Source organism: Danio aesculapii, chromosome 15 (genome assembly GCF_903798145.1).
Source record: "Danio aesculapii chromosome 15, fDanAes4.1, whole genome shotgun sequence".
NCBI classification, from domain to species: domain Eukaryota; kingdom Metazoa; phylum Chordata; class Actinopteri; order Cypriniformes; family Danionidae; genus Danio; species Danio aesculapii.
In genome coordinates this window covers 48205045-48220018 of record NC_079449.1, presented here as the reverse complement: position 1 = coordinate 48220018, position 14974 = coordinate 48205045, and the positions used below count along the sequence as shown (strand labels likewise).

At 41.4% G+C, this 14974-nt stretch overlaps 1 protein-coding gene across 9 annotated transcripts in view; it reads right to left on the bottom strand.

Moving 5' to 3' along the window:
- The window catches only part of elna (elastin a), a 55753-nt gene that overhangs the window by 33434 nt on the left and 7345 nt on the right, over positions 1–14974 (bottom strand). For all 9 annotated transcript variants that reach the window (XM_056474253.1, XM_056474247.1, XM_056474248.1 and 6 more), the window contains exons 2-4: positions 10712–10792; positions 9942–9980; positions 8151–8210 (exon numbers count right to left, since the gene is read on the bottom strand). In XM_056474253.1, coding sequence (XP_056330228.1) covers positions 8151–8210; positions 9942–9980; positions 10712–10792 — 180 coding nt within the window. The remainder of the gene's footprint in view (positions 1–8150; positions 8211–9941; positions 9981–10711; positions 10793–14974) is intronic.

The window sequence follows — 14974 nt, the reverse complement described above, 5'->3', positions numbered from 1 at the left end:
GGGAAGGTGGGGTTGCATCTGGTTCATAGGCCGCTTAAGGTGAATGTCTAGAAGAGACATCATAAGGACATCAGGCAACCGTCCAGACCATAAAACACTCGGCCCTGTGTTGGGCAACAGAAGAGCTTTTGTTTCAGACCTACATGTTGGTATTTTCCTCAGTGGCCGACACTGCTGTGGAGACTTTGTAACGTTGATCACTGTACTTCACGCTCATTTTGCAGGATCGACCATCCTTTATTCAGCTCAAACTTCTTCATCTGTGGACTAACCTGTTTATTTCTGGCCCTGTTTGACTTCATTAACGTCATACAGTCTTTCTTAAAGAGTACAAGAGGATGTGAGACTTCGTCTGAATCCACCATTTTGGTGGTCAGTGTTTGCTTTAGTTGAGCTCCCTTTAGTTGAGCTCTCTAACATGTTTCCAGCTGCTGTAACTGTTTCTAAAGCACACATGCTGTTGTTCAGAAAACTGTGAAAACTATAATCATAATTCATAATCAAAATTAAGTCATATTTACTAATTATTAACGGTGACTTGGCTTTCATAATGTAATGATCTGATTCACAGATACTACACAGAGACTAAATTTAATAACGTGTGATATTGGAGTAGTTTCCCACTGTTGGTCAAAGCAATATTATAATCAAATAACACATGAAAATGGTTCATCCTCATGAAATGTTAAACACCTGCTCACACGTTCATCTACAATCAGCATATGGTGAAATTCAACAAAACGATTCATGCTGCAATGCATTCTGGGTGCACCAATCCCAACTGATCCATGGCTCCCAGCATGCTTTGCACCATACGTAAATTATGCATCTATTTTTTCTTTCTTATTTATTATTATTGTTGCTTTAATGTGATCAGTGAAATCATCTAAAAGCACTGTATACTGCACAGGCCATTAGCGGTCACACATATGTGCACAAATATATGTGGTCTGCCTCTTAATCGTTTATGTATGGCATCACTATAAATCACACATTTTACAATGTACACAGAAATAATAATGGTATCTTTCATAAACACACTTTAAAGGCTTGTGTTTTCAGACCACACTGTCCAGAAACTGAACAGCAAAAATGCATATAAAACACATATTTTAGCTGATTAATGATGTTGAGCCATCTAAAGAAGATATTAGCCCAAAACATTAGCCCAAAACGGCTCTGATGCAGGATTTCTTCATCACAGGACTTTAACTCTGTTCTATAAGCACTGGTATTCTATCACAGAGTGTAAATCTTGTTTTGGATGTGCTAGTTTTCACTTGAACTGGAAATTAAAGTGAAATATTAACATGTGTCCCCTGCTGTGGCCAGCATCATTTTGGGCAGCTTTTCCTGCCAAAGGAAGCAGATTTTCACAGAGGAAAGAGTGTAATGCACTGCCATGTAAACGGATCCAATCTGCACACGATTGTGAAATCAAATAACCCTAGCAAGACTCGCTGCATCTGCGACAGCTACTAAAACATGACCCGTTTGTGCTCTGTTTTCACATTATGACTGAGGATAAAGTCACGTCTGTGACTGAAATAGATTTTTACTGCCTTGTTTACTGTCATTCATTTCAAAGTGTGCTTGGATGTGTTATAAACTTTGATTATGTGGTCAACACTTTAGTTTACATACCAATTCTCACTATTAAATAGTAGATTATCATTCATTCATTCATTCTCCTTCAGCTTAGTCCCTTTATTCATCAGGGGTCACCACAGTGGAAGGAACCGCCAACTATTCCACCATATGTTTTACACAGCGGATGCCCTTCCAGCTGCAACCCGGTGCTGGAAAACACCCATACACACTCATTCACACAGACACACACTCATACACCATGGCCAATTTAATTCACCTATAGAGCATGTGTTTGGACTGTGGAGCACCCGGAGGAAACCCACGCCAACATGGGAAGAACATGCAAACTCCACACAGATATGCCAACTGACCCAGCCCGGACTCAAACCCGAGACCTTCATAGTGTGAGGCCACAGTGCTAACCACTGAGCCACCGTGTTGCCCTAGTACATTATCACCTGCCTATTATTAAGATATTGGCTGTTTATTAACATATTCTGGATTACCTTATTCCATATCCCTATACCTAAACCAAACTACTAGCTTAATGACTATTAATAAGCAGCAAATTACTCATAGTCAAAAGTCATAGTTAATGGTTTATTTAAAGTGATAATTGTACTGTAAAATATAGTGTGACCCATATATGATCTGAACATAACATTCTGTATAATCTAATCATGACATCACGACAGGAATTAAAATAAAATAACATTCTTACATTATGTTTATGCAGGTTTTATGACAAAGTGCACCAGAGTGAAACTTCATCTGCTTCTGTTTTATTTTTCATGCAACTCCAGAATATCCCACAAACACCTTCAATCCACATCTTCTCGCTAAGCTAAACATGAGTGTATCGCCTCTGGATGGGTTAGAGCAGTCTGAGCTGGAACCGACATCTTGATCATTTACTTCTATTATTTATCACATCTGAAAGAATCGTATTGTGCAAATCAAAGTCAAAAATGTCAACGCGAGAGCCAACTGCGGCGGTCTGATCAGTCGTGATGCCTGAAACATGTCCCAGATGGCTCACATATGCATGGGGCTTGTGCATGCTGAATACTTTTCTGACAACTCAGGGCTGAGATATGATATGACCGATAAACAGAGCTCACACAAGCGCTCGCAGCCCTCCAGATCTCACAGCACTTTCACGTTATGAAGATCAGTAGATGTAGAGCAGAAATAAAGCTTACAGAGGGGGAATTTAATGTAGCAGAGTATCATTTCTCTAAAATTAGTATTATAGCATTATAATGAATGTGTTATATTTCTCAAAACTGCCTAATCTTCATTAAAGCCTGCCCCGTTTTCAGAATAAGAGTTATACATCATGGTAATGAATATCTACATGGCTGTGTACATACACAGTAGGTATAATTCAAGCTTAGATAAACATAAATAATGCAGGGGGAAATTATTATTGTTGTAATCGCATTAGGAAATGTTGCAGCCAATCAAAACAAAGCCTGGGGCATGCATATTAATGACCCTGTGTGCAGCGTAACAGTCTTGTTCTTATTGGTGGAGTTTTTACTCATGGTTCTCATCAGAACAAGGAAAACAATGGTGTTTGAGACTCATGGGGTCTAATTTCCATGTACTGAAGTCTTGTTATTCAGGTATGCCTCAGTACATCCAGATCTTCATTAGACGGAACCTAAACCAAAAAGGGACTCCAACCCAATTCCTTAACGGGTAATAAATCAGCCAATGATTGTCCATGTATGCAGTGGTAACAGACTGAGTACATGTTACTTATCCAAAACACGGTAGAGTAACAGCAAGAACGAAAATGACCACAGCGTATGTATTAGCATTGAAATTGAATGGCCCATATCCAAAACAGGCAGTGTTGTGGTGATCTCAGGTGTTCTGCGGCATGCTTGATAAATGGGAAAAGCATCACCAAGATCAAGTCCTTCAAACTGTATTTGGGCAGTAACCCAGTCTCCTGACGACATTATTGCCGTTTCCCTGCCTAATTTACTGCTTCCACACTGCATGGAGACATAAAGGATCTGTTGCCTGTTTATTTACATTGCTGTTTCCTCCAGTATTGGCTTCCAGATCCATGCTTTATGCACATACCCGCATGTATGTGTCACTGAAGAGATCTGTGTTCAGGAAGGGAACCGAGAAGAAAGCCGTGTCTTGTTCTACGCTAAATCACACTCTACAAGTAGAGCATGATTATAATGATGAGGACATTGTGGTGGAAAGCATTCGGGTTTTGGATTCGCACTTTTCCCAAGCCGTTGCGCAAGACTGCTGAAGTGATCTCCATCTTGAAACACATCTCAGCGTAAACAAAGCAGCGTGTGGCCAGGAATGAGAACGAGCTCCAGGGGTCTGTTTGCAAACTGGACAATTGCGGGGTGTTAGTGTGGTCTCTGTGACTGGAGGACGGTCCATTATTCACAATCAGAGGCAGAGTGTGAGTTTGAGGACAGGTCTGCTGGTGCTAATCAAAAGCAGATGACTCTCCTCAGCTCATCTGCTGGCCCACAGCCCTCATTCTCTCTGCTTTACCCTATGCTTTCGTTCAAGGCTGAACACAAACTGGCTCATCAACATAGGAAAGCATGTGGAAAGCAAAACCTGACATACTTCTGCAGAGCTGTGCTGCTCTGGTTTTTGTACTAGATTGGAAGCCTGGGGTGTATTACAGAAGGTTTCTTACCTCATGATACATTCAATTTGTAAATTTGTGTTACAGAAGCAAAACTTGATTTGGGATTCTGTTCCTATCTTACAAAACCATTTCTCATCTCTAGTTAGGCTATGCTTAAATTGTATCATCAAGTTCCACAATCCACTCTCAGGTCTGTTGCCGATATGTTAGCCTGAACTAATGAATAAACATAACCGGCGACCTTCTAGGCTGTTCAGGAAACTGAACTGGTAATGTCAACACACCCAGCAGACACACAACCTCATAAGATGCTAATATTAGACTAGATTTAGGTCGTCAGCACCAAAGGACAACGTTATTTTAATGACCAGTAATGACGTGAAATGATGTTGATATTTGGTTGATTTTAGGTTGTGTTGGAAAGTGACCAAAATCCAACATCAAGGCAACATCTTAAACCAGCGTCATATTGACGTTCAATACGGACATTTATTCATTAGGTATGGCAACCGAAATCCAACGTCTGATAGACGTCATATTGGAAACATACACACGACGTCAAGCTGTAACATCATTAGACATATTGATGTCTTATTTATTACATTGATATGTTGTTGTTTTTAGGTTGCGTTGGAGAGTAACCAAAATCTGTCCGACGTTGGACATTGATGTCAGCCTGATGTTGAGTTCTGACGTCAACCTGATTTTCATTTCCAACCAAAATCCAATGTCTGATAGACGTCATATTGGTAACGTCCACACAACGTCAAGCTGTAACATCATTAGACATTGATTTGTTGTTGTTTTTAGGTTGCGTTGAAGAGTAACCAAAATGCAGCATCTGTCCCAACCTGACGTTGAGTTCTGACGTCAAGCCGATTTTCATTTCCAATCAAAATGCAACATCCCGATGGGGTAGAACGTCAATCTGACGTCATGTTGATGTTTTGAGCCTGCTGGGTAGGCTCATTGTGAAAACATAGCCTTATATACATTTCTGGAGATCGTGAATTATGTAGACAGAAGTACGTATGGCTGCATTTCATCTTTAGAATGAACACTACGGGGCGGTATGATGCTGTTCTCGCTTACCAGCTAACTGCTAACCTCCATATGGACAGCTTCTCCAGTTACCAGTTTTTCCGGTAGCTCAACACATAAGTAGGCAGATTTGAGACACAGAGCGGAGTTGACCGTGGAGACAGGGTTTGAGTCCAGCAAAAAACGGTTTTAGAAAGCAGGTGAGACAAAAACTAAAACTAAAAAACACAATAAATAAATAACAGGGTGAGAACATGGTAAAGTCTGAAAACGTGGTAAAAATCAGGCTGCAGTAAGGGTTTTACTTTTTCTGGATTGCTTTTTAAAACACTGCCGGTTGGGTTTAGGGAAGGGGTGATTGGGTCGGTCGGTGCTTTTTAAAACACTGCCGGTTGGGTTTAGGGAAGGGGTGATTGGGTCAGTCGGTGCTTTTTAAAACACTGCCGGTTGGGTTTAGGGAAGGGGTGATTGGGTCGGTCGGTGCTTTTTAAAACGCTATAGGTTGGATTTAGGGAAGGCGGAGGGTGGGAGGATCGGTCGGTTGGTCAGTCAGTGGACAGCAGCCTCTGGTGGGTTTACATGAGAACAGAAGGCGCGAATGACTGAGATATGATTGAGATATGGAAAAGTGTACACAGCGGCCTCTGGTGGATTTGTGAAAACAAAAACTGAAAAAACTTAGCTCCTGGGACGTATTTTGCTCTCTCCAGAAATGTATAGGGGTACGTAATCAGAATGAGCCTGGGTTGGGTAATGCTCCGTGAGCTTTGTTGGTCTCTGCAGCTCTGCAGCAGTTCCTGTGCTCACTGTAATATCAAGGTTGTGCAACACTCTGTGATTACTTTTAAGTGTTTTGTTATGCAAATGTGACATCTTCAGAGTCCTTCAATAGTCTTCCTACCATTAAACATCTTCATTCTTAATGTGAATCGTGTAATGCCATTGAACAGCCTGATTATAAGCACTAAGACAGCTTCCTATCTGTAGTTAAGACAAGATAACACACAGAGCAAATGCTGTTCTGTAAATGCTTTGGTGCTAAATGTGGTCCTCACTGAAGCTAATTTGGTTACCAAACAAATATGTGAATAAGATATTACAGTTATCATCTTTCTGTAATCCACACCCAGGTGACTAATACAGTGCAGCTTTTAAAATAAGCAATGAATTCAATGTGAAAAGCCACATTTTTACCTTGTCGTCTGCAATCTAACTGTGATATTCTGAGCTCTACCTTGAAGAAACCCTCCAGAGTATCAGCCCTGCATGTTAACTGTTTGTGAAGAGAGTCTGCAGTTGGTCCAGGGTTTGAGCAGAATGAGGCTCTGTGTCCACCTTAGCTTCAGGCTCTGCTGTAGTGGACGCTTTCCAAACAGTACCCTGCCCAATCTCAGATGATGACAGCTCCTACAATCAGCTCTGTTTTACAGCGGTGCGGAGCCAAACACTGACTCACATCAGCCGTCATCTGCCTTTATTAAACACCAGGTATTGTTTCCTACACTAGCTGTTCACAGCGTGTAAAGCAGTGATATTGTTCAGCCCTGTCTGTGATGGTTTATAAGGAGGCTCCAGTAGGGTATATGCACAGGAACTCCTGATTTCTGAATAAGCCGCTCAGGTGATTATTCATGGCATTATAAACTCGCCATGTTCAAGATTGAAGAAGAAGAGGAGTATGACAGTAAATCAATATCTTGATTAGTTGATCAGCTGTGCATTATCTCTGTCAATAAAACAGCGTGGTTTAGAGTTTGTCCAGCCGCTGAACTGTGAGCTCCATCACATCCAATCTGATGTGAACCTCAGTCTAATCTGAGGCCTGCGCTCATGTAGATGAACGCAGGTCTGGGCTCTGCTTCCCCTCAGAACTGCTCAGTTCTTCTACCTCACAGATGAAAAGCCGGAGATTAGACAATTATCTCCATCTTCACTGCGGCCAAACACAACTTCCACTGCAAAATCTGATATTGAGGAGTTTCGGTTTCAGAGAGAACCGCTCTTACTGTGCGCAGCTCCAGAGTTTATCGAGCCGGCTTGCGTTTGTTTAATCCCTTATCTCTGCAAACACGTCTCTGGATCTGCGCCGCTTTAGGAAATTCAATTAAACCTGAATGGTGCTAATAGCGCTCGGTTTGACAGAGGAGGCAACAATATTTACATTACAGTATCAGAACGGGTCCAGTCGCGCTCGGTAGGCGCCAAGATTTCCACTTATTGTAATGCTGGTGTTCCAATAACACAATCTGATGAAAGCATTGTTTGATAGCAGTGATGTAAGTTTACTGAAGTCCTCAGCTCACACGCTCATGTCAGCTCTAAAGAGAGGATTCTCACCGGTGGATACGAAAGTGAAATATTCTGAACAGAGATTCTTACTTGGATTGATGCTCTGTTAAGGTTTATTAAGAGTTGAGTTCTGTTAAGATGCTTCCCTTCAGCTCCTAATACGTGACCCTGGAGCACAGAAGCAGTCTTTTGCTGCATGGGAATATTTTTGGCAATAGTGAAAACACATGGCATGGGTCAACAATAAAGATCATTCTTTAATGCCAAAAATCATTAGAATATTAATCAAAAACCATGCATTCAACATAATCAGAAATGCATTAATGATCCTGAAGTATTATGTGGTCCGGAAGTAATTTGCTGTGGAATGGGAGAGTATCCATGAATATGTTAGATGTTATGGTCTCTACTGAAGAACCCTGATGTCACATCATCATTTCTCCATTGCATCACCATAGTAAAGATAAAAGCTTTGAGATGTGACAGTGGCATGCAGTATTTCAGACAGTAACTCTTGTGTTTCTCTGCTAGTTGTGTATGTGCATGGACATACAGTAGTCATGCAGATCAGATGTTGAAGGGCTCTTACCGGCTCCGTATCCTCCGGCTCCTAAAGCTCCGGCTCCAGCAGCTCCTCCATATCCTCCTGCTGAACCACAGACAGATCCGTCATCAACTACAGCACTACTGTCCAGAGCAAACATCACACAACATGTGCACACTGCAGCGATAGACGCTCGATGGACCTTGACTTTTATGATGTTTTATGAATGACTGATAAAGTCTGTGAGTAAACACACTTCACAGTCTGAGAGCTGATACTAAGACTTGCAATCGAATTAGTGTGATCAGCTGATATTGCACAAAGCAATACCGCAAAAATAAAATAGAATAATATGAACTAAAACAGAAAGTGTAAATTCAGTTTGACAGCACAGACTTACTATAAAACCCCGAACAATAAAACAATACACATGCATCAGCCTACAGTTTTGCTTTAGGTACGTTCTGTTGCACATTTCAGATGATAAGTCCACTGGAGGGCGCTGTCTGCATGTTTACAAATCTGAAATATGCGTTTTGTTCAGTGATAGGTCATTTGTGTACATGTCCACTACATGGTGGCGCTGGTTTTGCAGATCAGCTAGCAAAAACCCCTTCGCTAAACCCCAAAAATAGTGTTTTCAGAAGTTGATGTAAGAGAAAAGAGCACTGTGTGGTTTTACCTTGATTTTACATTGCCTTATCACTTTTGTGAAACTGCTTCACTGAAATCTTCATCTCAAGCACAACAGAAAGCCATGCCAGATAAGTTCTCCACATAGATAGGTGATGCAACCGTATTCATTACAAGCATTAAGGTATTTTGAGGTGTTTATTTGATTTAGTCTCAGTCGGGTCCTGGAGGTCTGGTGTCCTGCAGATTTTAGTTCCAACCCCAATCAGACACATATGGGCTAGCTCTTACTAGGCTTTCTAGAAACATCCTTGCAGGGAAGTTGGAGCTAAAATCTGCAGGACAGGAGACCTCCAGGACTGAGATTGAGAACCCATGCTTCAGTGCAGTGAACTGCGCAATAATGATCCTTTATTTGTCGATAACATACCCATGTAAATATCATCAGTGTGAAAAGGAACACTATTAGTTTGCATCATACTGCCCACTAGTGTTTGTTTTACCTACAATCTGCAGTCAAACGTATGTGTAAGTACTTGCAGTTTCACAACAAATGTAGGCTGAAGAAGGCATTTACATTGAGCCTGTGCTGGATTTTGAAACAGGTTTGGAACAAGGTGCTACAGCAGATCCATTTATGGCACATGAATTACATATTTAGGATAATGCAGAAAGAGCCATTCTGTACTGTAATATCAGTGTGTCACTGAGAGACACTCTCACATAGTCAGATCTATACAGGCTATATTCAAATATAGTGTCAAATGAATCGTCATCAAATGAAAATGTATTCACCACAGTTACTTCTGTTGAACACAAACGAAGATATTATGAAGAAAGCTGAAAAAATTGACCATTACCCCCCAGCGGAGGGAAAACAAATACCACAGAAGTCAATGGGTACATCTGTCCAGGTTTACTCATGATATCTTCTTTGGTGTATTTCAGGAGATGGAAACTCAAACAGGATCAGTAAATGAGGACAGGACTGTCAGTTTTGGGTCCCTTTTCTGAATTCTGAATCGAGCCACTTTAAGCTCAGCAAATATTAATTGACTCTTGACTGATCATTTGTTTAGATGAATGAATGAATGAATGAATGAATGAATGAATGAATGAATGAATGAATGATATTGCAGTACAGGCTGGGTTACAGAATCATCTTCCTGGCTCATCACAGTGGTAAAAAGCCAATGGTCTTACCTGCTGCTTTAGCTGCTTTGTATGGAGACGAGCCAGCTCCTGTGGAAAGCAGAGAGAGATACAGATTCAATTTTACGTGACAGATTGACTAAATGTACAAAATAACCAGTATCCCAAACTCTCGAGGATAAAAACACTATAAAGCCCTTGGATTATTTCCATTGTGGTCCTCGCTGATAAAGCAGAGGCTGGCTACACACTACAGAAGAGCTGATGTAGAAACCAAAGCAGTAGATCCTAATTAAACAACACGGACAATATTCACAATGCAAACATGAACAAGCTATAAAAAACATCATCACAAGCTAACTAGCTTCATCAAACTACCATCTCTAAACCACTTATTTACAACTCCCAAAGGGATTTAATTCTGTCTGAGTTTCTGTCTTGTTTCTAATCTGAATTTCTAAACATTTTACATCAAGAAATATTTTCTAGACAAGCAAAAAATATTGTCTTGTTTACAGAAAAGTCCAAATTAATAGAGTTTTCCTGAAAACACAATAATCTGCCAGAGGGTAAAGCTTAATAATTGTCAGATTAGGAGACAAACTCGCTTCTTTTTTGAATTTAATCCAAGTAACAAAATTATTCCAGTGTATTTCCAACACCAAACAAGTTATATCTCAGCCAAATATTGTCCTATCTCAACAACTGTATATCAATAGAAAGCTTATTCATTCTGCTGTACACATCCCGATTTCAGAAAATGGACACTCATGTGATGCTGGGTCAGATATTGCTCAGATGATAGCTGATGGTGGTTATACCAGGGTAAAGTCCAGCTCCTGGCAGAACTCCAGCACCTCCTGGTCCTGCTCCTCCTCCTCCAGCCTGTGGCACATACACTCCTGAAACACAGAAAGAGAGGCTCAGAAATCATGCTCTGCCAACAAGAGAGCTCAAAAAGGGCTCATTCAGGCAGTGTGCCGACATGCAGCCTCGTGGAGATTCAGGAGTTCAAGTCCTGACTCGCAAACATTTACAGATCTCTCTGTATTTCAGACGGCTTTACTCTGCTCTGATTGGTCAGATGGCCCTTCTTTGCTCTGATTGGTCAAATTGCTTTACTCTACTCTGATTGGTCAGATGTAACAGTCTATTTTAATTGGTCAGATGGCTGAACTCTGCTTAGATTGGTCTGATGACCTCATCTGCTGGGAATGCTCGGAGGGTCTTACCTTGTTCTATATAGTCAGATGGCTATCCTCTACTCTGATTGGACAGATGGCCCAGTCTGTTGTGATTGGTCTACCACTTACAGTTATAACCCAAAAGCTCATTACAAATTTAATGTCAGCTCTTGGTCAACACTTGGTGAACGATGGTGTTGTTTTCACCATGTGCTCATGCTTTGGAATGGTGTGTGATTTGGATTTGCTTTCGCGGCAGAAAACAGCATCTCAACCTGTCAACAACACAACCCAAAGTTCCTCCAGTCTCAGCTAAAAACACAGCATGTGATGGTCAGGTTAGCATTGTCCATCAGCAGCCAATGAAGAGCATAGACGGACACTGTGAACATTTGTTAAAAATCCACAGAGTTTTGTGCAGGAGCTCATTTCAGGATCAAATCATTCTCCTGGAAGACAAAAACACTATCAATCTGATTCATAAATAAAGGAGAACAAACTCCTAGAGGTTCGTGATGGATTGATGGAACTGCAGTCCAGCTAAAATATCTAAAAATACACACCTGACCTTCAAGTCTTGTTGAAACAGCAGGTGAAGTTTGATTAACTATTTTCGAGAGGAGCATGTGATATGATCGACCACGGCTGATCTCTCATCAACAATCAATTCCCTTATCTTCGTTTTTGAGGAATCCCATCTCCACTCTATCTCCTGCTTTGCCTTCTTTACCATGGGGAGCTCTCAAGACCTACCTTATCTCGGACCCCCTTACATCCTAAATGACCAGGCGGGAGCCCTGGGCTCAATTATCTCCAAGCTCAGGGTTGTCTCCCTGGGCAGCATGCCAAACCTGCTAATAGGGTCAAGCAATATCTAAATGTGAACTCTTGAAAGGGACTTAAGTTAGTTTGGAAAGGCATCAACATCTAAAATGATGATATCTTGTTATATCACACAGGCCTACGTATCTGAGTACCATAATATGGCCAATAAGGACAGTTTAGATTATTTCTGCTATTCTCAGTGATGGTCCTGTTAACAGTAAAGCAGGCACTGATCTCAGGCCAGTGTAGCGGTGTGTGGGCAGAGCACCATACGGCTACTAACAGCTCACCAGGAGGTCTTCTCAGCACAGCCATCAATTATAAAGTTAGACACGGTTTGCATCACAGAACTGAGATTGAGAACGTTAACAGACCCTCCAATGACATGTGTTTTAATGGGTTCTGCATGCTTCTCGAAGGCTATTTAATCAAACCCACATGTTCCTGCCTCTGTTGTGTTTATTAGCAGCATGGCAGTAGGCACGGCGTTTTATTATGGAGTTGCACGAAGACGTCTCATTATCCAGTTAAGGATTATACCTGTTTTATTTTCCTGCATACTCCCTCCCTCAAGGCCGCTGTTGTCATGTGAAGGAGAGAGTCGCACATGGCAGGAATCACTGAGCGTGGGTCCAGCAGCTGCTGAGATTCTTCTGCTTACCTCATTGGCAGATTTTCCTCCAGGTATTCAGAGTTTTATTGTTCAGTGTGAGTGCTCTACTTATAGTGTTTATACTATAAACCGGTGTAGAATAAGCATAAGAATGTGATTTGGGACGCATCTATTATCTCATAGCATCATAACATATGATTAGAGGTGGAAAAGATGTTTAGTCTAGGGCCGGCTACAGTCCTGCTGCTGGAAATAAGCTTCAGTTTACAAACTAATGCCAAAAGAGTCCTCATCTACCTTCACTGCACTGCAGGTTTACTTCAATCAGAAAAAGGACAAACACTGAGGAGCATCTGAGTGCTGGGTTTCCTTCATGACACACTGCAGTGACATTAGCTTTACCACATGAGACCTCTTGATGACAAATGTGTGCTGAACGCTCACACTGCTGAGATAGTGTGTAATCAAGAGCTAAGATTATAAAGTTGTTTTATTTATTGACCTTCTTAACGTATGAGCGGGTGCGGCCAATGGAATTTTGTTGGCTCAACTTCCTCTCTTATTCACTTCCACAGATTTTAGACATTAAAAACAGCTCGTTAGATTGATAATTGCAAACTGCTATGTCCTTATTATATTATTCTGCTTTTTATGAACAGTCATGAACACACTTGTTTGTAGAGCAAGTTTGACTGTTTTCTGCCATTTATTATTCCTAGTCATTTCTCCCACAGTAAAGACTAAATCACAAGTTCTAAAACAAACAATCTTGAAAACGAGAGCACTTCAGCACTGAAGAATAAGATCAATAAGATCGTCAGCACCGCACTTTTGACTCAGTAGCTCTGCCTAACATAGCAGCGCCCACCGCACTGTTGACTCGGTAGCTCTGCCTAACATAGCTCCGCCCACCGCACTGTTGACTCAGTAGCTCTGCCTAACATAGCTCCGCCCACCGCACTGTTGACTCGGTAGCTCCGCCCACCACCGCTCCACCCATCACACTGTTGACTCAGTAGCTCCGCCCAACATAGCTTCACCCACCGCACTGTTGATTCCGTAGCTCCGCCTAACACAGCTCCGCCCACCACACTGTTGACTCAGTAGCTCCTCCCACACCACGTCTCAAGAACTCAGTCTTTCCAGAGAGAATCTGAACCCTGTAACTGTCTTCAAAGTATTAAAAACTGATTTTCAGATTTTTGCTGAATTTTAGGACTTTACAGGCACTCGAGATCTCCAAATAATCAAAATAGAAAAGAAAATCACATTTCAAGTTCTCAGCAGTGCATCACTAATCAAAGATAGAGTTTTTAGGTATTTACAGCAGAAGATTTCCAAGATGTCTTCATGGAGAACGCTCTTTAACTGATATTCTAATGAATTTTGGCACAAAATGAAAATCAGTCATTCTGACCCATACAACAAGATTCCCAATGGAGATTCCCAGAAATAATACACCCATGACACTTAAGATCCTTTTTGGGATCCAGAGTCACAATTATGGAATCTAATCCAATCCCCAGCCGGGACTCGAACCAGCAACATTCTTGCTGTGAGGCCACAGTGCTAACCATTGAGCCACCGTTTCACAGAGCTAATGATTATTATTTAGGTTCTTCAACAGTAGATGAGCATGATGTACTGCATGAATAACTGCTTCCTTTCAGAAACACTGTTAACTGCTCTGATGTTGAGACACGCTGTGTTTAAGAAACAATACTTGAGAAAATCTCCTGAAGAAATGAACATGTTCCTTATCATGCGGCAGTCAGTCATCAGCAGTGGAGCGATCAGGCCTTCGTTAGTCTCTTAATTATCCATGACGTGGACCAGACTCAAGCCCAGTTTAACACCAGTCATTCACTGGCCAAACAAGTCCCCAAAACAGCCCTAATGATTCCCTCTGTGTCAGTTACGCAGCCTGTCTAAGCTTTACGATGTTTATTCATTCTCAACCCTGTAAATTAGGTTACAGATGTCATGTAGATTTCTCTAAATCGTAGGGTTTCAGCAGCGAGTCCTCAAAAATGAACAGGCAAACAGTCATAAATGTCACACTTTAAACACAAAGCTGTCTTGCTGCCAGCTATAGACTTTCTCACAGTGTGTATCTGCATGTGTGTGTGTTTCCATTATAGCTTTCTGCATCAAAACACTGAAAGAATTAAGGACAAAACTGGACTTACTTAAAGGAGCAGTTCACCCAAAAACTTACCCACATTCACTCTCTATTCTCTCTCTCTCTCTCTCTCTCTCTCTCTCTCTCTCTCTCTCTCTCTCTCTCTCTCTCTCTCTCACTACAGAAGAAATCTTGAAGAGACATGTAACCATTGACTTCCATTGTAGGACAAACAAATACTGTAGAAGTCAATGGTTGCAGGCCTCCAACATTCTCTGAAATATCTTCTTAAGTGTTCAACAGAAGAAAGAATCTCAAGCAGATTTGGGCGAAGTAAAGG